The sequence below is a fragment of the Kwoniella botswanensis genome, chromosome 1 (assembly GCF_036426115.1).
Source record: "Kwoniella botswanensis chromosome 1, complete sequence".
NCBI lineage: Eukaryota > Fungi > Basidiomycota > Tremellomycetes > Tremellales > Cryptococcaceae > Kwoniella > Kwoniella botswanensis.
Window position 1 is genome coordinate 6605933 of NC_088599.1, and position 25339 is coordinate 6631271.

The window sequence follows — 25339 nt, forward strand, 5'->3', positions numbered from 1 at the left end:
ATGTGTATACTATTTCGCTTCCCATCGGTACCCATACGACTCCATGGTACCTGCACATGCAGTAGAAGCATAATCACAATCAGGGCGCTCGTAGTGAATCGGAATATCTCGTTCTGTCGATCAAACCTCGGTCTTTTATTAGTCATTACCCATGGCTTTCTGCGCCTGGAACGAAGCGGTGCTATTCAAAGTCAACACTGGATAAGCTTGTTGGCTGAAACAACGGCGGAGATGTAGCAGTGCTTGGAGATCTTTGAGAGGTGCGACCGGGTTCACCAGTGGATCAGAAGCGTTGGTACCAAGGCAGCTGCGCCTCCTGTCCAGGTCTGCTTAGCAACGACCCCGGATACAGGTCTTCCAAACACACCCAGTCACATCTTGTGTACCTCTGAGATGAGAGTGCACCCGACTGGAGACGACTCCTTCTCAACCCAGAACGTCATTCCACCAACGCAAGATCAATAATGGGCGAATGCAACCAACAGAGATCGACAGTCGCCAGATCTGACCTACGTCATGAGAACCAAATGCACGCTAATCCCACACCAAAGCTAGCCTCAGCCCACGCTGATAAGCCAGATACATCCAGCCTAACTAGTACCCACTGGTAACTTTGGCGTTCGGTGCGGTGCCTCATCATGACGATCCCATCCGATCCGTGCCCGGAACCGAACCCGAAGTGTACAGCACGCCTTTATGCTAAGCATCCCGATGCCCAGGACCAAGTCTGCGATAGCCACTGACGAGTGCATTCCCAGTTCTTGTGTTATGTATACAATACCACCAAGCCAAGCCGCGTTGGCGTAGAACTTTATAGAAGATTGCGCAACTACGGTTATCAGGTACTCGATCGATGTCAGTGGTGGGACGCCACTGAAGCCACCGTTTAGAAATGCGAAATGACTAGTATCTCGAATTATGAAGATGTCATCGGACCGGACTGCGTAGTGCTCAGTCAGACCGTATGTCAGGACGATGGTAGACTCGGAACGTAGCATGCTCTCATCTTGTAATTTTGGATTGATAGCAACTGTTTTCTCGATTATCTCTCTGACAGCGCAAAGCCCCATCAAACCTGCAATTTCATTCTTAACCCAGCTCGTCATCTAGATGACTACTTGCCATAGCTATCAACTACACCTTCCAGCAATTCCCTAAACTCATCACTCATCTTGCCTTTCTTCAAATTATCGTAGTCGTACATCACGATCGTGCTATTTCCGACATGATATTCAGCTCGATCAAAATGTATCATGGCACGTGGGCATAAGCTGATGAGGATGAGGCCCTACCTGTCGGCGATCGCAGCCACTCTTGCATCCCTTAGGGACCATATCAAGTGTTTATGTCCGTAGGATGCCTTGTCCGGGTTAATTGAATGTATCTGATTTGTCACCATCACCTAGTAGAAATCGTTGTTGATAAGCTCGTCACTTGTATGCATGGCGGGAGAACAACTCACAGTATCAGGGTAATTGACCGGTGCGATGTATTTGAGGGAAACATCTTTCAATATAAATCCTGTACCTTTTCCTGCCTACGCAGAGTGAAGAAAGGGCAACGTGTCAGAAACATCACGTAGAACGGTCAGAGGCAGATCGCACGCACCGTCATCTTCTGTATATACCCCTCTGGCATCTCCCCTGCCCAACTTTCAGCATACCTGATTCGAGCGGACTGAATCCATTCTAAGAATCTAACGTTGTTGACGTGGCTTCTCGATCACGCATCAGCTTGAAAACACATTTACAAACTCATTAATAGATGCCCCAGCTCACCGATAAGTATCACAATCTCCCCAAGCCACAGGCCAAGTCAATACTCCTGCCGTATCATATCCCTGTTCCCTGAAATACTCCAAAGCCTTCTTTTTGCTCTCACTACCATCCTCCAACCAAGGTCTATCATGGGGCGTACTTCTCCCGCCGTCCGGTGAAGGCGAAGACCACTGTATCGAAGGTCTAGTCTCGGGTACACCTAATCTAGCTGAGCTGGGCTTACTCTGCGCCCGATCCCGTCCAGCTTTAAACCTCGAGATTAATCTTGGATCTCTGGATGACGAATGATCCTCTTCATGTTCCGGTCCGTTCGTTCCTGGAGGGATATGATAATGCGATGTGGGATCTTGGAACTTGGCGTATAGGTCCTACATGGATGTCAGCAGGCACCATAACGAACGATGATGTGACCCACCTTGAGACGTATTGATTCGTCGTCCATCCTTACCACAGATGAATGTAGGGGTCGAGATCCCCTTGCTTTACTCGCGTTACCTACCAGTCGCAAAGATTTCATTGTGTGTATTGTGCGGGCTGCTCTGGTCATCTTCCTGGTGGTACTGCTATGATACTGAGTCACAACGTACCTATCAGGTCCTCTTACAAATCTCATCTCGAAACAAGTCTTTGTGATGACGACAGAACAAAACACAGATTCGGTAATCGCCGACGAACAAAAATTTACTATGGCTGCTGAATGCACCTGCTCGCAAAGACGACTTGACCAAGCTGAGCTGAAGTAGTCATGCATACACAAAGTGACAGTATCAAGAAACGTCTACTCTACGTTAGAGAAAGCTTATTGACCTGGTAACCCGAAAACTAGATAGAACAAGAAAAACTATTTTCAATGGCCTAAATATAATGAACAAGCTTTTTGATTTTGGAGGGGTATCTGATTGATAGTGCAGAGTGCAATGAGATGTATTAATGAGAGAAAGAACGGGGGAAAGGGAAATGCTTAATCGAAAGTGACCTTGGAACCTTCAGCTTTGACGATACCACCGGTTCGGGCACCACTGAAATTGACGAAACAGGTTAGTCGATGTATACCCGTACTAAGAAGCAACGCCCGACTCACCCTCTTGGGGGACCACCTCGACCTCGGCCACCACCCCTGCCACCTCCTCTACCACCTCTGTCACCACCAAATCCACCTCTACCACCACCTCGGCCTCCTCCTCGACCACCAACACCTCGACCGCCGCCGAATCCACCTCTCTCGCCGTCATTTCGCTTAGGAGGAGCGTAGTCAACTCGGATGGGTCGACCGGCAATAGCTTGACCGTTCAAAGCGTTAAGAGCAGCGGTAGCTTGCTCGACATCACCGAATTGCACATAACCGAATCCCTTGGGCGCACCGGTCTCTCGATCCGTCACCAATCGTACACTTTGGACATCACCGTGTTCACCGAAAGCTTCGTAGATCTGATCTTCAGTGACTGAGAAAGACAAAGAACCGATGAAGAGGGTTTCGGCGGGAGGAGATTGTTGGTCTCCGAAAGCTTTAGCTCGCTTCTCAACGGCTTGTTGAGGGTTTCGCTGAGTGGCGTAGTTGACTCTGACGGCTCGACCATCGATCTCATGACCGTTCTTAGCGATGGCTTTGGCAGAAGCTTCAAGATCGGCGAATTCGACGTAACCGAAACCTCTTGATCGTTGAGAATCTCGGTCGAAGACGACTCGAGCGGAGACAACTTCACCACAGTCCTCGAATTCCGATTTGAGCCAGTCGTTATCGACATTCCATGAGAGTTGACCGACGAATACATTGGTAGATGCCTCTTCGTTGTCTTCGGCACGAGCTTTCTTGGCTGGCGCAGGACCAGCGGTCTCCTCTTCCTCTTCGGCCTTTCGTTTGCCTGAAAATCGTTGTAAGTACGTGCTCGCGAGCATTTAAGGCGAGGAGACATACCGTTGGTCTTGGGTTCCTCCTTAGCAGGGGTCTCTTCTTCCTCATCTGAGCTAGATTCCTCTGAGCTGTCGGAACCGTCATCGGAGGACTATTGGTTGAGGTTGAGTCAGCTACATCTGTCTCAGCTCAGTGGCATGATGAGACCCACGCTATCGCTATCCTCCTTAGCCTCTACCTTCTTCTCCTCGACCTTAGCAGCAGGTTTGGCCTCTTCCTCAGAGTCGGAATCGGATTCAGAGTCAGAGCCGTCGGACGAGGAGTCGTCTGAAGATTCCTCCTTCTAAAACACGACAGCATCATCAGCATGGAACAGGTAGATCACCGGCAAGATACACTCACAGCAGCAGCGGCAGCGGGCTTAGCTTCCTCCTCATCGGATGAAGAGTCATCGCTTGACGAGTCATCCTCAGATTCAGACTCAGACTCAGACTCAGAGCTCTCCGAAGGGGGAGGAGTGGGAGTCTTGGCCTTCTTTGACTTCTTGGACTTCTTCTCCTCCTACGAGCAGAATGTCAGCGAGAAATCTACGGTCGATCGGATGCTCACTCACCTTGGCGGTAGCAGGAGCGGAAGCTACCTTCTCACCGTCCTTCTTGGACTTTTTCAAAGCCTTCTTGTCGGCATTGTCTTTAGCTGCGACAGCAGGAGGAGCGGATTTAGCAGCCTTGGCCATTTTAGATGGTTTTTTATATACGGATGAGGGGGATGTAAAGAGGATGGAGGGGAAGAAGAAGAAGAACGAGGTCAAGTTGAGTGAACTTGGGGTGGATCGGAAATTCCCAAAGTTTACAAAATTCAACTGATGAAGGAAAATCTTACCACCGGTGGTCGCCGCTGAAAACTTTTCAACAAGCTTGGATGTGGCGAATCTAGCTTTGCGACACGTGCTAGAAGGGGGGGGGGGGGGGTTAAGACGTTACATAAGCTTCGTACCACTAAGTACGGCGGTACTCGGCCGAATAGGTCCTGTGATGACACTGTATGCTGATTGCACTTTTGTTTGATGGACCTGGAAAAACCACCGCAACTCTCACTACAACACCACAACGGAGCACCTCCATCACCCATCTCGCATCTCTTCACTCCTCAATTAAAAGGTTTCTTCTCCAGCATCATCTCCTATAGCGACTCAAAAGCATCACCACAATGTTCTCACGATCAGCATCTCGAAGTGTAGTGTCCTCCCTCCGGTCCTTACAGGTAAGTCCACCTTCGCATGAACGACGACACAGCTGAACCTGGTACTTATTCACTCGTAGGCACCCGTAAGGCATTACAACTCTGCCTTCGGCTCGTCGACACCCACCTCGGCTTTCGCTGGTAAGAAGGGATCAGATGTGAGCGTTTCTCGAGGATACTTTGACGGAGGCAGAAAGGTGGAGCTAACAGGGTGTATAGGGTAACTACACCGTCACTTTGATTCCTGGTGATGGTATCGGTCCAGAGATTGCTCAAAGTGTCAAGGAGATCTTTGCTGCTGCCAAGGTGAGTAATCTCATTATGACTTGTTCTCCAGGGTGAACCGCACTGACTCACTCCCTGGTCATAGGCCCCTATCAAGTGGGAGGAAGTAGATGTCACCCCAATCCTCAAAGATGGTAAAACCGTCATTCCCGAAGACGCTGTCACATCGATCAAGAAGAACACTGTCGCTCTCAAGGGTCCTCTTGCTACTCCTAGTACGTGTCATTCGGCTTCTCGTACCTTGCCTTCCAATCGAAAATGGCTGTTATCACCACCAGCGAATTCCTTCACGCTCATCTTCCTCGACACCTGTCCTTCTGAAATACATCAAAAACGATTCTTTCTTTGTACAATCAATTTAGCTAACAAAATGTACAGTCGGAAAAGGTCACGTATCCCTCAATCTTACCCTCCGACGAACATTCTCCCTCTTCGCCAACGTACGACCATGTGTCTCCATCCAAGGTTACAAGACCGCTTATGACAACGTCAACACTGTATTGATCCGAGAAAACACCGAAGGAGAATACTCAGGTATCGAGCATGAGGTGAGCTTGCAGATAGTCGGTTTATTACTTTCCGACAAAGCAGCTGATGTCGATATACCTCAGATCGTCGACGGTGTAGTACAAAGTATCAAACTGATCACTCGAGAGGCTTCCGAACGTGAGTAATTCACAGGTCATGGAGCGAGACAAAGCTTACCTCAATTCCAGGTGTTGCTCGATATGCTTTCCACTACGCTTCTGAGAACGGTCGAAACAAGGTTACTGCCGTGCACAAAGCCAACATCATGTACGTCAAACCAGCTAGCGACATCCGTCTTCACTTCAGCTGATTATGTCACTTTAGGAAAATGTCCGACGGAATGTTCTTGACTGCTTGTCGAGCCGTTGCTAAGGAATACCCTAACATCGCTTACGACGAAGATTTACTTGATCGAGTCTGTTTGAGGGTGAGTTATGGCCCCCTTTTCTAGTGAAAAGCAGCGGACTGATCGATATGACGTAGATCGCTACCGACCCAACACCTTTCGCTGACCGAGTTATGGTCATGCCTAACCTGTGAGTGTGCTGCATGCGTGAAAAAGGCAATTCAGGCTGATCCTTCCTCGTACATAGTTACGGTGATATCTTATCTGATTTGTCAGCCGGTTTGATTGGTGGTCTTGGTCTTACTCCATCGGGTAACATTGGTAGAGTGAGTGATCGCTTTAGGTATACTTACGGGCCAATAGCTGATATGACATGCCACACAGGACGCCTCCATCTTCGAAGCCGTGCACGGTTCCGCGCCCGATATCGAGGGTAAAGGACTCGCTAACCCAACTGCCCTTCTTCTCTCCTCCTTGATGATGCTTCGGTGAGTAGAATAAGCGATAAGGCGTCGCGCTGAACCATCTAAGCTGATTATGTACATTCACTTCAGACACATGGGTCTTTTCGAACTCGCTGACAAGATCGAGAAGGCTGCTCTTTCTGTAAGTGCTTGTTTTGACAACATGGATCGTTCCTGTCTGTAGCATTTCTGTACGCTTTGTGCTAATTGTTATACTCTCCAATAGACCATCGCCGAAGGTAAAGCCATCACCCGAGATCTCGGTGGTAAAGCCGGTACTCGAGAATACACCGATGCTATCTTGGCTAAACTCAAGTAGTTAGATCTAGGAAAAACAATATCTTATTCATATATAGGGTGATGTGATGAAATATCAAAACGAAGATGTGAAAACAAATTCATCATGAGAGGGGGATATAATCACTCATAGAAGGTGTCAGCTTGATGACGAGGATGATAGTTATTTCGATTGCATCGCTTCGGCATATGTCGTGGTGGGAGATCTCATGGTCATGAGCTGGCATGTGGGTCAGAACGAGGTAAATGTGCGCGCATCTTGGTACGATCTTGATTGCAGCATATTGAGAAATGAGGAATATGACAATGGAAAAAGAACAAAACTGAAAGCGAAAGATTGTTCATTTGACTAGTACGAAAAGAGAACTATTAATACCGTCCGATAGACATTGAGCGATTTAACAGAGTTGGATGTTCACGCTCACTTCGATCATTCACTTGATTCCGATTGGTGTTTCTAACACATAAAGTCAGCTGTGATACGTCGTATACAACACGGGGGTGATCTCACTTCCGGCGGTACCATGATGAGATAATCCCAAGCTTGAAGGAATTGAAAACGTTGATGTGATTGGACCATCATTCTTTTTATTCAATCGGAAGAACGACAAGAACGATAACTGTCAGAAGATAGTTCGAGGATCCGTTCCGTATATTCCGGATGTCTGGCGAGTAATCAATCGTACCCAATAATCATACTCATTTACTGGTCTCTTTGATGTCTATTCAATCCATCGTCAGTCATGTGGGAAAAGTGGTCCACCAAATATACTTTATACTGAGGTTTTTAGGTGTTTTGCACCGTCATCATAATATACCGTATATGGAGTGCAGTATCGATCAGTACCAGTCAAGGAAGCTTTCTGCACAGCCTACCACAAGTGGTACTCAAACCAATATTGAGTACAGTATGACATCGAAGGCTTACACTTCCGGTAGTGATTTGATTTCTTGTGCACCAAACGAATTTAGTTAGTCTGGCTTTGCTTTGTCTTCCAACAATACAAAGTTGAGAATTCATAAGTCACAATTCTTAATTCACTCCTGTCCTTTGAATTGGAGGCTTACCAAAATCCATTGAGAATGTTATTCGGTCTGAAACGAGATCTTATCAAATCAGTTTCACTATATTAGAATTTAGCATAAACTTTTTGGGGTGTGGGAAATGACGTCGAACTGTTTGGTTGTACGAGTGGTAGTCATACTTGTATCGGAAGTAATGAGTATCTTCGTTCATCTTGAACTTGAACCATATGATATATATTGACATACAGCCATGTAGGATGTTGGAAGGTCATTTTCTCCTCAATCTTCATTTCTCATCTCGACGTTCGATCCCGACTGAAAGTCAGCATTGCCACGGTACAGTAGTTTAGCAGTCAACAGATACTTGATTCCAACTAGAAAGACCCTCTTTATAACACGCTCACACTCGTTTATCATCGACATCCGACCATATTACACAATCCCAAGCGGATGGTCAAGCGGACACGCTCTTGAATAACACATTCGTCTTCACGCCCCGGTCTATTTTCGATACCGCGTTTGTCAGTCCAGATCGAATGGGGAGACTTTGCATTCGCCATCAACGCAAGACATCCAAGCCAAGCCAAGCCGAGGTTCCCAAGGCTAAGCCTGTCACGTTTGTCGCAAAGTAAAAGACCAAAACAAGGTTCTCGTCACTGTTCAACAAATTTAGATGACCGCGAAAGAAAAGAAAGGAAAGGAAAGCACAGCCACCGACACCCATACTGAGAGATTTATGCTTTTCATCACTGTCATTATCGTCAACACTTCGGCGCCGTAGGACGAGGAATCACGTCTTGATTCCAGAGCATCGCATCATCAAGTAATCATATATACCGTTAGTACGTTGAACAGTGCAACATCTCTGCCGTTCTTGCCGAATTATTGTTTAGGCAGACCAAATGCAATAAGTAGAAATTGCCATTTGATATTTTATCGGGGATGCGGCATCGTAACAAATATCTAAAAACGCCATTTCCTCTTCTACTCCATTTTATGGTTTTCTTACCAACGGCAACACCACCAACGCCTCCGCCTCGGTCACATATCTGCCTTCACCTGATCAAGCAAACATCCACAGCAAACGACTAACGACACTTCCTCAACGTCCAACTCGAGTCAAGAGAGAACATTAGCTGAAAGAAAAACGGGGACCATTAAAGTTTAACCAAAATACACGTTCACTCCTTTTCGACAGAGTGACATACCGCTCTGTCACCTATTAGTCCAACTTGCGATCAGTCCCCCCTCTATCTGTCAATCAAGTATTCCAGTAAAACCGCGCACGGAACGCGACGAAATTCCATTGTACTGGCACATCGTGGCGTTGTGCTTACCTCCTTATTCTATATTCTATATTAAGCATACAACGACAAAAGTAGACAAAGTACCATAATAAGAGAATCGAGGACTGTAAGTGTCGGTGCCCGTTGGTCCAAATAAAGGTGAGTCGCGCGTCAGAGGCGTTGATCGATTACGAGATTTACCAAATTTCCATTTTATCTGAATAAACTTTTCGGCATTTTGCTCTTGTTTGGTCGTTTGTTTCCTCTTCGTTGTTTTGTAGGCGTATTGGTATCATCATCATGGACCGATGGTCGATCAAGGCAGAAGACCGGACAAAGTGGTGTTGATGTCAATGTTGATGTTGATATATACCCTATTATCGTCGCAGTGCCTTGATAGGGTTCAAGTTTCGGACATTGGTGCTCCTTTGCGAGAACACTGTATCCCGGGTTTTCTTTCGTTGTCTGGAATCGAATTGACCAAGAAGACGCGTCTTGTTCTACTCAAGTATCGACGTCAATCATATATCTATCTCGAAGGATCATTTCAATCCTATCAAATTCGCCAGAACCTATTTTTCCTACATACACATCTTCTTTCACCACCGCCGAATTGTCTTAGCACAAGCAATCAATCACGATCGATCATTTGACAAATAGGTGAGTTTGTCTACGTCAAAATCAATACATCGCAGATTAGGGTATCATTCGAAACGCGACTTTCCTTTCGGTCAAACCCTTAAAATCATCCTTAGCGTTACTCTTTCTACCATATATGATCGTACAACGTCATCGTTGAATTTTCCTTATTGTTGTCTAAGTCTCTTAGACTGTTTTTTCTTCAGATGATCACTCGTCAATCGTTAATGTTGCCCTTCCCCTTCGTTTCCACCTTTCTCATTTGATGATGTTGGCTTTTCGATGGTATTTGTTTGACCATCAACATCAACTGATGTGCGCGTTACAAGCTATAGCATACATTCCTTTGAACCACACACTCCCTTTATAAGATCAACAATTCAAAGGAACAAACTACGTTTAGAAGATCTGCAGTAACACCGAAAAGAACACATCCTTTCACACGACAAGATTCAGAGTCAAGGTTACATCATCGATCCGGTCCACTGGACCGTCCAACGGTTTATAACGAGTCTCACTTCACACCACAAAGCACAGACAACAGGTCAAATCAGCGACTACGACCCGAAGAACAACTGTCACTCTGCAGTAACAATAGTAATACCTTGCGCCCAGATCGCCAAGGGACAAGAGCTCGGATTCAATCGAAAGATCGCCGTGTCGTACCAAGAGATAAAGAAGAGGAAAGACGTCACTATCGGTGATTCCCATCAAATACACACGCAACAATAGACAACATCTGAAACAACCCTTCTGAAAAGACATACACGTCTGCACAGCGCATATATCACGACCCACGACATCTTGCACCGGAGTGGCGTCATCACCCATCAAAGATAAACATCTCATCGAACAGTGTAGCATAGCATAACAGCGAATAACAATAGATAAACCGTCTTACCACTCAATCCATCAATCTCTTTATTGTCTCCTGCAACAACCCGTACAATATTGTACTGTTGTACGATAATACAATGTCGTACTTCTCAGACACCTCATCGACATATTCCGCCGCTCCCCCTCTAACACCTTCACCACCTCAACATGATTCTCAGCATCACTCCAATTCATACTCCTCACCTACACCGTACGATCCGACCTCACCTCCCGCGAGTCTACGCAACTACTCTTCCGCACTGATACGACAGATGTCCGCGGGATTGAAGGAAGCGATGAAAGATTTGAAGGATGATAGAGGTGGTCCAGAGAGGAAATTCGATGTGGAATATGGATATGATGAAGATCCGATCGACCGTCATGTCAGATTGTTTTTGACGCCTCGAAGAAATCTTGAGAATCAGAAACTACAAACACGAGGTAAAGGCTTACCTGAATTGGGTTTATTCCCTACTGCTACCGTTCCTCAACCATCCAAAGCACCCCAGCATCAGAACCAGAAGATACCAGCAACGGAACCTCGTCCTACCTCCAACGATAACATGTTAATTTCCTCGAGTGATACAAAAGACCAAGATACCTTGCAGAGATTCCAACCTGGATTAATCCATTTCCACCGTACCAATTCTACCGCTTCTAGCAGTTCTTCTCTTGATCCACCTCGACCCGGCTTCTCTCGAATGTCATCTAGCATGTCTAGTGGCTCAGCCGTCAGTATATCAAGTGAAGCCTCTTTTGAAGCTGTCAAAGCTGAAGATATAATTAGTATGTATGGTGGATTTGCAACATCGACTTCGTCGCAGAAAGAAGATCCATTCGAATATGATTATCAGCAAGAAGAAGAAGGGCAGGAAGAAGATATAGAATTGGAAGTTGGTTTAGGTAGAACATCAATATTTTCAACGACAAGTACGATAACCGTTAAACCTGATTATCCTCAATCCCAACAACAACAGCAGTATAACCAACCTAGATTATCACCCTCCTTTGCTCCACAACAGCAACAGCGAGCACCTACATCACCTTCTCGCCCATCGTTATTTAGAAAGAGATCCAGAGTCCATCCATATGAGACACCCGCCGAATCACCGAGTGAGATGGAAGAACCACCATGGTTGGCGAACAGGACGATAAGTGAACAAATGGTGGCTCAAGCCGGATTGAGAGTTCAGCGCCAACGTGCTGCGGTCGGTGTGAGGCGTTGAAGAATTATATAGTATACGACGGATTGACGATTCAACACGACTTATCACGTCTTGGGCTATTATGTTTATTATGTTTTGTCTTGTCTTTCTGCCCGCCCTGTCATTCCCAATCTACATCAAATCCAACCTGTATCTCTTTTGATTTTCCCTTGAAATGTTGTCAACTACCCCTGGATATTGTACCAATTCGTAGATTAAGCTGTGCTGTTTCCGTGTTAGTACCAGGGATTATATACACGATTGTTGACATTTATATATATATATATATATATATGTATCTTCATTATGAATTTACACTTGGTTCGATGTGAGAGTCTAAAGAACATTGGCTTGCTGCTTATATATCCGCATACTCTGAGATTCAATACATTAATTCACATTTTATATGTCAATCTCACCTTTGATCAAATGTCCAATCCAATCCAATCCAACCCGTGCCACTAGATCAATCCGCTTTCCGTCTTGTCAATCCATTGTCCGATCCTAAAGGGCTACTCCTCTTTGGTCTTTCTATAATCTCCGTCTTCTGTTCAGCCGGTGTGGGACTAACGGGCTGACCATTCCTCGTCGCTATTCCTCGGGGATTAGGATTCGTGGTACTGTTGTTTTTCGAGATTAGTAATTCACTTTGAATCCTTCTTGGCGGAGGAGGAGTGACCGATCTATTACCGTTCGCACCCAGATTGAGATTCAGGTGACTTGGCGAATTTGAGCTGGAGCTATCTTCGGATGAACCCCATGGGAAGTAACTGGGCGTTTGCTGAGGCATAATGACAGGTGAATGTAATGGAGATCCCCTGATTGGTGTCCTAGGTGCAATTAAACCTTCCTCGTTCTTCCTTCCACCGCTCCTTCTGACTCTAGGTAAGAGGGATAATAAGGGGTTGAGAACCGATTTGACGAGTGAGGTAGATGATCGAGTACGTATTTGTCGGTGGGTTGGCGAAGATGTACCACCAGAGCTTGGACCGGGGGATGAGAGGTCCACTGAGTGTGGGGATGGTGAGGCAGGACCGGAGGACAGTGTCGCTTCAAGTTAGACATCGTCAGCGACTTTGTTCAAGTAAGTGTGCAATGAGAGTGAGGGATATTTACTCACATAAATGAGGTAGGGCATTATCATTGGCACTTAAACTCAAGAACAAAAATAGCGGTACGAACCACACGCAAATTGCGAAAAACGCAGCGACGTCTCCAAAGCTCGGTCCTGATCCCACGGTGGATGAGCGATTCTGATTGGAATAGCGATATTTGTTCGAAGGGGTGATTCTGGAATTCCTTTTAGATTCTTGAGCTAGATGGGCGAAATGGAAGAACCAGATGAAATGATCTGCTATGACCAATACGCAAGATAAGATGAATTTGAGAGATGTCAAAGAGATGTATGGCCACGAGGAGGAGAAGTTCTGGAGGTAGACTAGATGACAGGCTATAGAGAACAGTACAGGGATAATAGGTAGGGAGTCGGTGAAGTATAGTAATACGTGAAGGGATATTATAACCTATATATGTATATATAAAAGAGGGTTAGTGAGTATGCGCTCTGAGAGTGATAGATGAAGTCAACTCACGTAGATGGCTCGTATACCTATGGATTTAGCATACTTTGAATGTTCTTCTATCAATTCGGCGAGCCATAGCAACCCACTCGCTATGGTGTGGAATTGACGAGTTGAGTATTAGCTGTCATGGACTGTTTGGATGAGCAAATCCATATGCCCAGCTCACCTAGAGATAGAGTGACAAACAGGAACGCTGCCAGTCCACCTGCATACGCCAAGATATGTAGGAGAGCCATGACGGGGACAAGGTGTGGTGTGGTGTTCGTCGCTCGTGTGTCTGACTCTGACGTTTTTCGTGTGTTATTCTTGCGATTCTTTGGCGACTTTTGCTCGAATGAGTAGAGTGGGTCCAATACAGAGGCTGTGATCAGGATGAGGGATGTCAACAGTATGGTATAGAGACAGATGATATGGGGAATGTTAATGAGGAGTTGACCATATCCATTTATTCGTTTTCCCTCTTTCCATCTTTCCTCTTTCCTCTTCCACACGTCATAAGCTCATTCTCGACCCAGCGGAATCAAATTGGATTCAGCAGGACCCTCATACAGGCAGTAGCCATGTTGGGACAGTACATACATGCATACCTAACATCCATCCATTTCATCTCCTTACCAACCCAACCTAAGACACAATGAGTAACCTAGAAAGTGAGCTACCCACTCACCTAATCTGAGAAAAGCAATGCAGCTGACATCCTCTCATCCGCAGAATCCCTCTTCCAGCTCAAAGTAGGTCGATATAGTACCCGCCACCTTCAGTCACTCATACTGACCCGGTCGTGCTACTCTATAGTTCACGGCGAAAACCTTACAGCGTCAAGCTAAGAAGGCCAACAAGGATGAGATAGCAGAGAAGAACAAGCTGAAGCAGGTAAGTGGGATTTTGCAACTTCGATTAGGCGACTATCTTTGAGGAATTATCATTGTTATCTATATTCGCTATGATCTGTGGCTCAATGCTGAACACTGCATGTGGTATAGGCCCTCTCGAAAGGGAATACCGATGGAGCAAGGATATATGCCCAGAACGCCATCCGCAAGAAGACAGAGGGACTAAACTTGCTCAGACTAGCATCGAGGATCGACGCTGTCGCGTCCAGAGTCGAAACCGCCGTGACCATGAGAGGTGTCACGAATAGTATGGGAAGTGTAGTCAAGGGGATGGATAAGGCTATGGAAAGTATGAATCTTGAAAGGGTGAGTGATATTCATTCACTCCGTCTTCGTCTTCGCTTCGTCTCATAGGAGCCGTAACTCGTTCCATCTGATCCTATGTTTTTACACGGACTATGGTAGGCAGACTTTGCTAATCTACTCTCATCGTAGATATCCCTAGTGATGGACAAGTTCGAATCTCAATTCTCAGATCTAGACGTCCAAACTTCATACATGGAATCTACCATGTCGGATACGACCGCTCTGACCACACCGCAAGACCAGGTTGATAATCTGATGCAACAGGTCGCTGACGAGGCTGGATTGGAGATCCAACATGGTTTAGGAGAGGCTAATGTACCGGTGAAGGAGCCTGCACCAAGTCAGACGGAAAGTAGTTTGGGTAATAAAGAGGAGGATGGGAAATTGGCAGAGAGGTTGAGAGCTTTGAGGGTGAGTGAACCAAAACCAAACCGGATCAGTCGATCTGAGTAAAAGGACTGTAGCGATCAACTAACTGCTGCTGCGATATAGCCCGCTACATGAGAGTCGAAAACGAAAACAGAGAAGTGGTAGTTATTCATCTCGTCGTTGTACTATATATGCACTGTTATGATGATTGTTCTGTTACATATGAATCTTGCTACGATAGCATTCCCGTATAATTTCAGGGCAGGATATCTTCCTCTCATTGACTGGTGTGCACTTCCTCCCATGCTCATTTATACCAGCCTCTTCCCGCTCTTGTCAGCGGTGATATTTCCAATCCTATCGACATTTGGTGCACCCCACACTAACACATTCCCATTGGGATCTACCAACCCTCTTTTCCGTATCCATTCCAATTCACTTATCCTCTTTATACCCCATCCCGATCCTGATCCTGGCCTACTCTCCAGTAAAGGTAAAGTAGCGCCTGACAAGTCAGGTTGAGGGATATCCTTCGAAGGTGATGATCCGGTTGATGTAGCGTAAGGTAACGGCGTATTCGCACTTTGTGATCGAGGAGGAGGGGAAGAAGAGAGAGGTAGAGCGGAGGCAATCGATTGTAGGGATTTGGAAGCACGCTGTTCGTCTTCGATGGATACTATTTTACGTCGTTCTTCCAATGGAGGTAAAAGATCTTCCACGTCCGACTAAAAAATTATCGAGATATCAATGTCAAGATACATTCGTTGAAATGGCAGAACAAAACCTACGAAATCATCTTGTTTAACCGCCGATATGGAGTATACATAAACCCCCACGGCGAATGCGAATAGCGTCCCACCGATGAGGACGTTGGTGAGTACGAATGGTTTCCTAGCTCGTTGGAGGGAAGGTGACATGCCCTATGGGAGAGATTGTCAGCACGAAAGCTCTTGAAGATCATTTGCTCCGGAATGAACCAATCAACCATCTCACTGTGTGGAATATCACTCACATATCCCTTGGGGTGGTATGACCTATCTGCTGCTCTTTCTACTTGAGTGGATGAGGACGACATTGTTGATGCTACGCTGGGCGAATGGGTATTGTCAGGAGCAACAACTTTGAAATACATCTCTCATCGTGATTGATTCCAGCGGCAAATACGACTTTCGCATACTCATACTGGTCTTTCGAAATGGGTGGAACATTTAAGATTTGGTGGTTATTGGGTCCTTTTTTTTCACCGGAGAGCTAGGAACCAATCCTTCCGAAATCAAATCAAGATCAAAAGATTGAATTTTCGACTTTTTTGGCCTTTGTCCTTCATCGATTCTCATCGACAACACAACTAAACACCAAAAGACATCGAGTCAAGATGTCATCCCTTCCCCGGATCGCCTCTCGAATCCGATCCCTCCCAGCCAACACCCCCGTGACACCTCTCGTCCGACCTACCATCCTCACGAGGAAACCGATCCTTTCGACCGCTTCTTCACCTTCGATATCTCCCTTGGGCAAACCTCGAACGATCTCATCGAGTCCGAGATCGACCTCGAGCTCAAGCTCAAAGAGATGGTTTAACTCTTCTGTCAGAGTCAGAGATGAGGAAAAACCAAAAGAGGAATGGCCAGAGAGAGTCTTACCGGTATTGAAGGATAGTGATGTCAAGAGGTTGAAGAGGCAGAGAAATGTGGGAATGTGAGTAGGGTCTTGACTCGAAGTACTCTGGATGACTTCGTCATTTAACGAGATATTCCCTCAAGATAGTATTCATGATCATCTCACTAATCTTCCTTCATTCGCAGTTCCGCCCACATCGATTCGGGTAAGACGACTCTTACCGAGCGAATCTTGTATTATACCGGACGAATAAGGGACATCCACGAAGTTCGAGGACGAGATGCCGTAGGAGCCAAGATGGACTCGATGGAACTGGAACGAGAAAAGGGTATCACCATTCAATCAGCGGCGACATTCGCAGATTGGGTATCACCGCCTCCTCCAACGGAGTTGGCTGAAGGTGCGACATTACATGGTACAGGGTCAGAAGAGGGCAAAGAGAAATATTCAATCAATATCATCGATACTCCCGGTCACGTCGATTTCACTATCGAGGTGGAACGAGCTCTTAGGGTGTTAGATGGAGCCGTATTGGTATTATGTGCTGTATCTGGTGTTCAATCACAGACGATAACGGTTGATAGACAGATGAGGAGGTATAATGTTCCTAGATTGGCTTTTATCAACAAGATGGATCGGTGAGTTGAATTGTACCATCGGTCCTGTCTGTAATGCTGAATGAGGATAGTACTGAGCTAATCAATCTCGATATACTAGAGCCGGATCAAACCCCTTCCGAGTGATTCAGCAGCTTCGAGGTAAATTGAAGATGAATGCAGCTGCTCTTCAAGTACCTATAGGAGCCGAAGGAGATTTCTCAGGTGTGGTCGATTTAGTCAGGATGAAAGCTTTGTACAACGAGGGTGTGAAGGGGTGAGTATGGCGTGAACATTTCTCCACTCTTGCATACGCTTGCTCATCCGCTGCTCCAACCAGTAATCAAGTCGTCGAGACCGATGAAATACCTGAATCGGTCCGAGCGCTAGCTGAGGAGAAACGAGCAGAGCTCATCGAACAGTTGTCCGAAGCGGACGAAACCCTATGTGACCTTTTCCTGGACGAATCGCCCATCACCGGATTAGATATCGCTCAAGCCCTCAGACGAGCTACCGTATCTCTTAAATTCACACCCGTATTTATGGGTTCAGCAATCAAAAATACTGGTGTTCAAGCCTTGTTAGATGGTGTATGTCAATACCTCCCTGATCCGAATGAAGTCCACAATCAAGCGCTGGACGCTGCTCTCCCACCTCAAGCTCCCCCTGTACCCCTTGTTCCCGCTGCCGATGCCCCCTTGGTTGGTCTGGCGTTCAAATTGGAAGAAGGACGATATGGTCAACTGACGTATATGAGAGTGTACCAAGGTGAACTCAAACGAGGTGGGGTGATATATAATGCTAGAACGGGAAAGAAGGTCAAGGTGCCTAGGTTGGTCAGGATGCATTCGGATGAAATGGAGGTGAGTGATAGAAGTGTCTTTATAGGTTCAGTGGAAGGGCTCTGCTGATTCATCTGGATCTCCGTGTCCAGGATGTCGAATCTATAGGAGCTGGAGAGATCTGTGCGATGTTCGGTGTAGAATGTTCTTCGGGAGATACATTCACAGATGGTTCGACTACCTTCTCAATGGTAAGTTCGACGCATTCTTCACATTTTCATGGGAATGGATTTAGCCTACCAACTTTTACACGCACAGACATCGATGTTTGTTCCCGAGCCTGTTATATCACTTTCGATCCGACCTGAAGGAAACGAAACCCCTAATTTCTCACGAGCGTTGAACCGATTCCAGAAAGAAGATCCTACATTCAGAGTACATGTCGATTCGGAATCGCAGGAGGTAAGTACTGAAGCACGAGAGTCGACAGCTGCTGATTTGTTCTACGCCTCACCTTGTTAGACCATCATCTCAGGTATGGGAGAATTGCATCTTGACATCTACGTCGAACGAATGAAACGAGAGTACAACGTCGCGTGTGTCACTGGTAAACCCAGAGTAGCATTCCGAGAGACGATAACGGAGGAGAGCAAATTCAACTATACACATAAGAAACAATCGGGTGGTTCAGGCCAATTCGGTAGAGTGATAGGTAAATTGGAACCTATGGAGATGGATCCGGATACCAACAAGGACACGGCATTTGAGAATAGGATAATAGGTGGTAATATTCCTAATCAATTTATCCCTGCTATCGAGAAAGTAAGTTCGACTTTCGCTAAACCCTGCATGGGCTGGAGCCAGGCTGACATGTGTTATCTGTATAACAGGGTTTCCAAGAAGCCTTAGATCGAGGATTACTTACCGGTCACCCTATATCTGGATGTAGGTTCGTTTTGGAGGATGGATCGGCACATTCGGTCGATTCGAACGAATTGGCATTCAGATTAGCAGCCATCGGAGCATTCAGAGAAGCATTCCAGAAATCCAAACCTGTCATCTTGGAACCTGTCATGACTGTCGAAGTGGTTGCTCCGATCGAGTTCCAAGGTAATGTGATTGGTGCTTTGAATCAGAGAAAGGGTACGATAGTGGATACGGAAGTGCGAGATGATGAGTTCACTCTCACGGCGGAAGTCGCGCTGAATGATATGTTTGGGTACTCAAGTCAACTTAGAGGTATGACGCAGGGTAAAGGTGAGTGAGATCTTTCTCTCTCTGAAAGAATTTGGGCTGATTACTGTCGACCTGACGTATGTAGGTGAATTTTCAATGGAATATAAAAATCACCAACCTGTCATGCCCAACGTACAGAGGGATATGATGGATGCATTCAGGAAGAAGCAGCTGAGCAAGTAAGCGTAAAGATGGGAACAACCGGATAGGGCAGATTCACGAGCGTAGAATGATGGGGATGGATAATGGATAATGGAGATCATTTCCGACACAAAAAAGCAATATCAGCAACGTAACGACAATTTACGGTTTTATCTTCTTTCTCTTCTCCTCCGTTTTGCCATGTAATTTCTCGCATGAGTTCGGTTGCATATTAATCTTGGTCTAGAATTAGCATAGAGCATATATATTCATACATACCATACCATTATTATAGGATAATTCATATTTACAATTATCAAGGATGAAATCTCCCTACTCACCATTGCAGATGAATTCACATCCAATTCCAGATATCCTTCTTTAACCCCTCCGTCCTCCGAAATCCCAAAACCCGTCGGTCACCCGTCTTCTTCCCTTGAAATCACTTCTTCCAACCCATTTGATTCCATCTAATCCATCTAACATGCATTTTAAGCACCAAAAACGATAGTTCCACCTTTAGGACATAGGGGAGAGAATTTCCAAAAAGTGACGAGACTGGGATTCGAACCCAGGCCCCGAAGGACTGCCGAGGATGATTAGCTTTAGGGGAAATCTTCTCCTTAAGACAGCATGTTAGACCGCTCCATCATCTCGCCATTGTTTTTTCTGTTTTATGGAAAATTATCATCTATCCTGTCTGTTGGGGGTTCCGACGAGGGTTTGGGGTAAATCTGAATGGATGGGATCGGGCCAAGGGGTTGTCGAATGGGTGAAGGGTCGGGGACGGCTGGAGGTAAAATAGGGGGAGTGAATGATGGTGGATCAGGACCGGCGAGTATGTCGAGGAGTGAGAGGCGATGAGGCGAGCACCGATGTAAGTGGTGACGATGATGGGAGGGGGCCATAGTAAGTTCGAGTGATTCAATGGTTTATGATCAATTGTGCTTGGTCTGAACGAAAAGTGGGTATGGGTGACGGCTGAGAGTCGAAGTGGAGAATACGGTCGATAGCGATGGGGATGCTGATTGCGATTTGGCGGTAGAGACAAGTCACTCGTCAAAGAAAGCGCTGCCATTGATAGTCGAAGTCGCTGGTGGTTGACTAAGTTGAGTATTCTAATCATGCGTGTGGTCATCCCGAAAAAAGGACCTGATGTAATGTATCATCAGGATGTCCGCAGATGGCGTTGAGGTCCATGAAAATGAATTATATGGGACTTTCATGATCTATGCTGGAGATAATCACTGGTAATATCGATTCGTAGTGTCATGTCATAAGTCGGTAATGCGAGCTACAAGTCTGAGAGGTCGAAAGGATGTAGTCTCTCTGAATGGCGGAAGGTGCAGTATGTCTCATATGACAAATCATCATATCTCTTGGTTGTGTACCGATATCCTACACAGGTATACTGTGATATATTTCCTTATTGTTGGATTCATGGTCGATACGAAGTGGTTATTCATACCGTAAGATGTGGTGGGCAGATTCACGATTTGTTGGCTCGAGGAGATACTGGACGTCGCCGGGGGATCAAAGGCTGGTTTTGCTATAACATGACGGTTTACCAGTTCAGAGCAAGAGGTGGGTCATACTTTTACTGATAGTGTTAGCGTCCACATTGAAGGATGATAGATGGACAGTAGAAAGCAAAGATGAAATTCACTTACCCATTGAGAGGTGAAGGGAGCTCAAGCCCGGAAGGAGTCAGCCATCACAGTCCGTGCTGAGATGCAATTACGCTCGGAGATGAGGACTTGCAGGACTCTGCCATATTAACAGCACCATGAGGAGAAGGGAGTTATCAAGCAAATAGACGAGAAGTGAAGAACTCACGGTTGAGAATGAGAATAACGAAAAGAAAAACGATGGCAAAAAAATTGAAGTAGCGAGGAGTTGTGAATAGACGTCGAAGGGGAATCCGAAAAGTTGCGAAGGAGCGAAAATCTTCCTTTGTACTCATTTCATGAAGTTCTTTAGTCTAGGTGTGGAAGGGTATGGAAGGATCCGGATCCCCATATCCACTTTGATCGGATGAGAACATTAGGAATTAAGGGTTGAGGAAATGAAAAAAGATACATACAAGGGATGAAACGCCACAAACATCATGTGACGACAGTAATGGGGTTTCCATATGCTCATCCTCTATCTGCATGGGGAAGAGGCCTAGAGGCGGAAGGTGAACTCCTCTTGCAATGCTCGGACTCGAACCACATGAGCGTCATAGGCCAATACGTCGATGTTGGAGAAAACAGCAGACCGACTGAAGACCATGCGATGCCGCCACCTTCACTCAAAACATTGGCACGGCCAACCTCCACACGCGTCTTCCAGCGCAAACCGAACTTGGGATTTGTATTTTTCTTTGCATTCATGTTCAACGACTTTGTTATCCCTTGTATCATCCACCCAAAGAAGATTGTGTATCTTCGATCTCACCGATGATCTCCGCCCTCCATGCTCCTTCTACATCCACTGACCAGAATATAGCGCCGACTACAAATGACAGCAAAGACAAAGGCAAAGCCAAGGCCAAGGCGATAGTAGATGACAAAGGAGATGAGCTTTTCTACCGAACGTTCAGGAATGAACAGGATGATCTACCTGGGATGATGAGTTTGGTAGAACAGGAGCTGTCTGAACCGTGAGTTCTGTTATTTATATGCCTTACACTGACTCCAAATCAAGGCTTATCTAATTGATTATTGTAGGTATAATGGTAAGTCCATCTGTCCTCTATGACTTCCGCAAACTATCAAAGTCCGGTCGCAACACGACAAAATGGAAATGTTTAGTTAATGAATGGTACGAATAGTCTATACGTTTAGGTACTTCTTGATCGAATGGTATGTCCACATCTTCCCTGAAAACCATCCAACTCAACTCACAGAAAAGAGCTGATAAGATGTTGTCTGCAGGCCACACCTTGCTTTTCTCGTATGTTCTTAATGCCCAATCGGAGCACGATACGGACTGCCGTCCCAGTTTATATGAATGACTCGGTGCACTGACTCTGCAAGTAACGAATACAGGTCTTCCCTTCATCCAGTTTGACCAACCCGATAGCTACGATAATCTGTAAACAGGATGTTCATCGTGGAAAGACGAATAGGGGGTACATAGCGATGTTGAGTGTGGACAGATCTTGGAGGAGGAGGGGTATAGGTAGGTGCTATTCCTTCTAGGGTGACACAGCATCACCCATGAGGCTACCGGTTCCTCTATGAGATCAAATGATTACTGTGAATTTCAAAGGGGATATCGAGCTGATGCAAATTATCCACCTCATCTGTGGTGGGTAGCAAGTAAATTAGTCAACCTGGCTATCGAAGAAATGGCACGTAGAGGTGCTCATGAGGTGAGTCAATCTCACTCTGCCCACTGCCGTCACATTGCCAGTGAATCCCTTCAGGCGAAGCGATACTGATAGAGGAATCTATCGTTATGAAATATAGGTAGTTCTAGAAACAGAATACGATAATGCGCCTTCCCTCTCATTATACGATAGATTAGGTTTCTTGAGGGAAAAGAGGTTACATAGGTTTTACTCGAATCATAAAGATGCGTAAGTGAGATCTTTGGACCTTTTCAACTACGTGTCTCCTTCTGTGAGGGGGTGGGAAAGGTATATGATAGGATTGTAATCATATACCAAAACTTCCAAAACTTCTCATCGGTTTAATCCACTTTTGACGTTTGCTTGCCGGGTCTACATCAAGGCATACAAACTGACGATATCACACTTTAGATTTCGCTTAATCCTACCTCTCGAGACTGACCCACCTCCACCACCAGAGACAGAGGAAGAAGCAGATCAAGCTAGATGGGCTGTAGGTGCTGGGTCTGATACAGGTCTGGGTTCAATACCCGAAGAAGGACATGGAGAACCTCAGAGGTATTTCACTGAAATGGACGGCGACGTGGCGATGCGGACACCGAAACCCCCACCGAAGGAGGTAAGTGATTGGGGGATGTATATATGAGTAATGGTCATGATGGGTGTGTTTTGTAAAAGAGAAGAAGGGGGTGCGCGTTCAGGGGATCTAGTGCGATTGTGTTCCATCTAGAGGGCACAATTGAGACGGACTTGTGTACATGGTAGCTCAATTCATATCGTCTTTACGTAGCATCATTGCATGACATATAATTTGCTTTGGATTTGATACAACTACTTGAGATGGAAAGGGCTACAGGGGTAGATTATGAGTTGAGTTTTTCAGCTTCGGCTTTTAACTGTGAATGTATAAAGAAGATTAGCGACGGCAATTACCCAAAGAAACAGATATGACGAGAAGAGGCGCATCATAGTGAATGAAAGATATTGAACGGGGTTAAGATGAGATGACTGAGTTGCAAGAAAGAAAATCCGACTTACCTCTTCTCTGGACTTGGGCTTCTCTAATCCCTGTTGAATCTCATGACTTGGGATATGAGGACCCTTGGCATTGTAAGCGTTGTAGGATGCACTTTGGAGTCCACCATGTTCGGCGGGCTCGGAGTTGAGATCTGCGGGGTTGTTGGATTTCGCAGGGTGAGGGAGGATGTTGAAGCCTGTTTAGTGAAGGTCAAGACTCATAACGTCAGTGGCAAGAAAGATACTATAAGAAGATGATCATGCTTGAGATCATATAGTGTAGTGAGTGAACGTGGGTAGTCACGTAGATAGAAAGCACAGAGAATTCATACTCACTTTGCTCTTGTTCGTTCTTGTCTCCGGTCATGTTGATTTGATTGATCGATGTCATAATGAAGGAAGGAAAGAGTAAAAACGTGAGTTGATTTTTGTTGTTATTTATATATGCCTCTTGGACGATGGCGTGTTTGTCACTCTCACTGCCAGTGGACTCCGAGAGAGAATTGCGGTCAAAGGAATGCAGGGGAGCGAGATGTCGTCATACCCCTCCTGGGGGTTGGGAATCCGAACTGATTTGCCACTCGACTTTATTTGAACATCCCTGTTAAATAGCACAACAAGGCACGAGTGTGACGCGTGGAATACGCCTGTTACCCCGCACCAGACAAGCTTCAAACAAGAAGTTAGACAAAGATATCTAAACCTCGATATACGATATACGACTCAACACACACCATTGGACCAGAGACCATACAACCGATATGGATATTCTATCAGATGAGATCGAGTCGGTCCTCTTCGTCTCGAGGGAGGTGATGGGTGAGCGAAAATCATTTCATAATGCAGCAGAACAATGGGATCCTGAGCTAACAGTGTACACGTGACAGTCTACCAAGTACCTCCTCGAACATCTGCATCAGGTTACAAAGCAGCCGATTGGAATGTCGAAGCGTTCTTGTGGAAAGGTAGATTGAGGGTGTTGGAGATAGGCACGAGGTGTGATATACGTCTTGAGGTGGGTCAGATTACTACCCCTTTTTTACCCCATCTGACACGAGCTGAACCAAGCGTTTAGGACTCAAGTACAGGTGAACTTTTCGCTCAAGTCAACTATGTCTCTCCGTGGTCGCAGGTCGAACCTGTACTGGATAGCTCGAGGTACTTCGTACTGAGAGTGGAAGGTGAGGGAGGGAAGAGAGCGTATATAGGTATGGGATTCCAGGAAAGAGGAGAGGCATTTGATTTCCAGGTGGGTGAATGTTACCTTACTTCCCTTCTTATCTGCACAAGTACCCCATCGCATGCCTGTCATTTCTCTTTACCGGGTTGTCCTTTCCTTAGAACTCGAGAACGTTGCTAACATTGCGTTTGGCTTTCCCAGGTCGCTCTACAATCAGTAGCCAAACGATCATCCACACCTTCTTCATCCACCAACAACACTTCGGAGCCTTCCAAACCGGCTGCACCGCCTAAAGATTACTCATTGAAGGAAGGACAGACATTCAAGATTAATATACCAGGAAGGGAAAATAAGAAATCTACACCTTCGTCTACCTCTTCTGGAGGAGGCGGAGGCGGGGGAGGCGGTCTGTTCAGTCTACCACCGCCACCACCACCCGGAAGGAAGCGATGAGA

At 46.0% G+C, this 25339-nt stretch overlaps 11 protein-coding genes across 11 annotated transcripts; 6 read left to right on the forward strand and 5 right to left on the reverse strand.

Moving 5' to 3' along the window:
* Window positions 1–1114: 1114 nt before the first annotated feature.
* On the reverse strand, window positions 1115–2295 carry L199_002494 (uncharacterized protein; the record flags this gene model as incomplete). Its single annotated transcript, XM_064888238.1, has 6 exons — window positions 1115–1214; window positions 1293–1402; window positions 1463–1537; window positions 1609–1714; window positions 1779–2146; window positions 2194–2295. 6 exons carry the CDS (start codon window positions 2293–2295, stop codon window positions 1115–1117), a joined length of 861 nt encoding a protein of 286 aa, XP_064744310.1.
* A 444-nt stretch (window positions 2296–2739) lies between these two features.
* L199_002495 (uncharacterized protein) lies at window positions 2740–4366 on the reverse strand (the record flags this gene model as incomplete). Its single annotated transcript, XM_064888239.1, has 6 exons — window positions 2740–2797; window positions 2860–3640; window positions 3694–3781; window positions 3842–3973; window positions 4033–4191; window positions 4244–4366. The coding sequence occupies 6 exons, from the start codon at window positions 4364–4366 to the stop codon at window positions 2740–2742; spliced, it is 1341 nt and encodes a 446-aa protein (XP_064744311.1).
* A 473-nt stretch (window positions 4367–4839) lies between these two features.
* Window positions 4840–6814, forward strand: L199_002496 (isocitrate dehydrogenase, NAD-dependent; the record flags this gene model as incomplete). Its single annotated transcript, XM_064888240.1, has 13 exons — window positions 4840–4893; window positions 4953–5030; window positions 5092–5178; window positions 5243–5372; window positions 5536–5705; window positions 5769–5823; window positions 5874–5952; window positions 6010–6112; window positions 6169–6221; window positions 6279–6357; window positions 6416–6519; window positions 6586–6637; window positions 6722–6814. 13 exons carry the CDS (start codon window positions 4840–4842, stop codon window positions 6812–6814), a joined length of 1137 nt encoding a protein of 378 aa, XP_064744312.1.
* A 3903-nt stretch (window positions 6815–10717) lies between these two features.
* L199_002497 (uncharacterized protein) lies at window positions 10718–11845 on the forward strand (the record flags this gene model as incomplete). Its single annotated transcript, XM_064888241.1, has 1 exon — window positions 10718–11845. One exon carries the CDS (start codon window positions 10718–10720, stop codon window positions 11843–11845), a length of 1128 nt encoding a protein of 375 aa, XP_064744313.1.
* A 445-nt stretch (window positions 11846–12290) lies between these two features.
* L199_002498 (uncharacterized protein) lies at window positions 12291–13643 on the reverse strand (the record flags this gene model as incomplete). The annotated part of the gene is made up of 4 exons (XM_064888242.1): window positions 12291–12874; window positions 12945–13347; window positions 13417–13496; window positions 13574–13643. The coding sequence occupies 4 exons, from the start codon at window positions 13641–13643 to the stop codon at window positions 12291–12293; spliced, it is 1137 nt and encodes a 378-aa protein (XP_064744314.1).
* Window positions 13644–14041: 398 nt separating this feature from the next.
* On the forward strand, window positions 14042–15110 carry L199_002499 (uncharacterized protein; the record flags this gene model as incomplete). The annotated part of the gene is made up of 6 exons (XM_064888243.1): window positions 14042–14057; window positions 14119–14138; window positions 14203–14280; window positions 14391–14606; window positions 14736–15017; window positions 15099–15110. 6 exons carry the CDS (start codon window positions 14042–14044, stop codon window positions 15108–15110), a joined length of 624 nt encoding a protein of 207 aa, XP_064744315.1.
* Window positions 15111–15286: 176 nt separating this feature from the next.
* L199_002500 (uncharacterized protein) lies at window positions 15287–16050 on the reverse strand (the record flags this gene model as incomplete). Its single annotated transcript, XM_064888244.1, has 3 exons — window positions 15287–15700; window positions 15764–15895; window positions 15988–16050. The coding sequence occupies 3 exons, from the start codon at window positions 16048–16050 to the stop codon at window positions 15287–15289; spliced, it is 609 nt and encodes a 202-aa protein (XP_064744316.1).
* Window positions 16051–16350: 300 nt separating this feature from the next.
* L199_002501 (elongation factor G, mitochondrial) lies at window positions 16351–19392 on the forward strand (the record flags this gene model as incomplete). The annotated part of the gene is made up of 9 exons (XM_064888245.1): window positions 16351–16673; window positions 16781–17233; window positions 17313–17468; window positions 17532–18054; window positions 18126–18224; window positions 18292–18435; window positions 18496–18795; window positions 18864–19230; window positions 19295–19392. The coding sequence occupies 9 exons, from the start codon at window positions 16351–16353 to the stop codon at window positions 19390–19392; spliced, it is 2463 nt and encodes an 820-aa protein (XP_064744317.1).
* Window positions 19393–21791: 2399 nt separating this feature from the next.
* On the forward strand, window positions 21792–23333 carry L199_002502 (uncharacterized protein; the record flags this gene model as incomplete). The annotated part of the gene is made up of 8 exons (XM_064888246.1): window positions 21792–21994; window positions 22062–22069; window positions 22166–22196; window positions 22269–22287; window positions 22383–22515; window positions 22653–22708; window positions 22806–22915; window positions 23099–23333. The coding sequence occupies 8 exons, from the start codon at window positions 21792–21794 to the stop codon at window positions 23331–23333; spliced, it is 795 nt and encodes a 264-aa protein (XP_064744318.1).
* A 217-nt stretch (window positions 23334–23550) lies between these two features.
* On the reverse strand, window positions 23551–24071 carry L199_002503 (uncharacterized protein; the record flags this gene model as incomplete). Its single annotated transcript, XM_064888247.1, has 3 exons — window positions 23551–23583; window positions 23726–23901; window positions 24041–24071. 3 exons carry the CDS (start codon window positions 24069–24071, stop codon window positions 23551–23553), a joined length of 240 nt encoding a protein of 79 aa, XP_064744319.1.
* Window positions 24072–24465: 394 nt separating this feature from the next.
* On the forward strand, window positions 24466–25337 carry L199_002504 (uncharacterized protein; the record flags this gene model as incomplete). Its single annotated transcript, XM_064888248.1, has 4 exons — window positions 24466–24523; window positions 24592–24719; window positions 24780–24953; window positions 25086–25337. 4 exons carry the CDS (start codon window positions 24466–24468, stop codon window positions 25335–25337), a joined length of 612 nt encoding a protein of 203 aa, XP_064744320.1.
* Window positions 25338–25339: the final 2 nt, after the last annotated feature.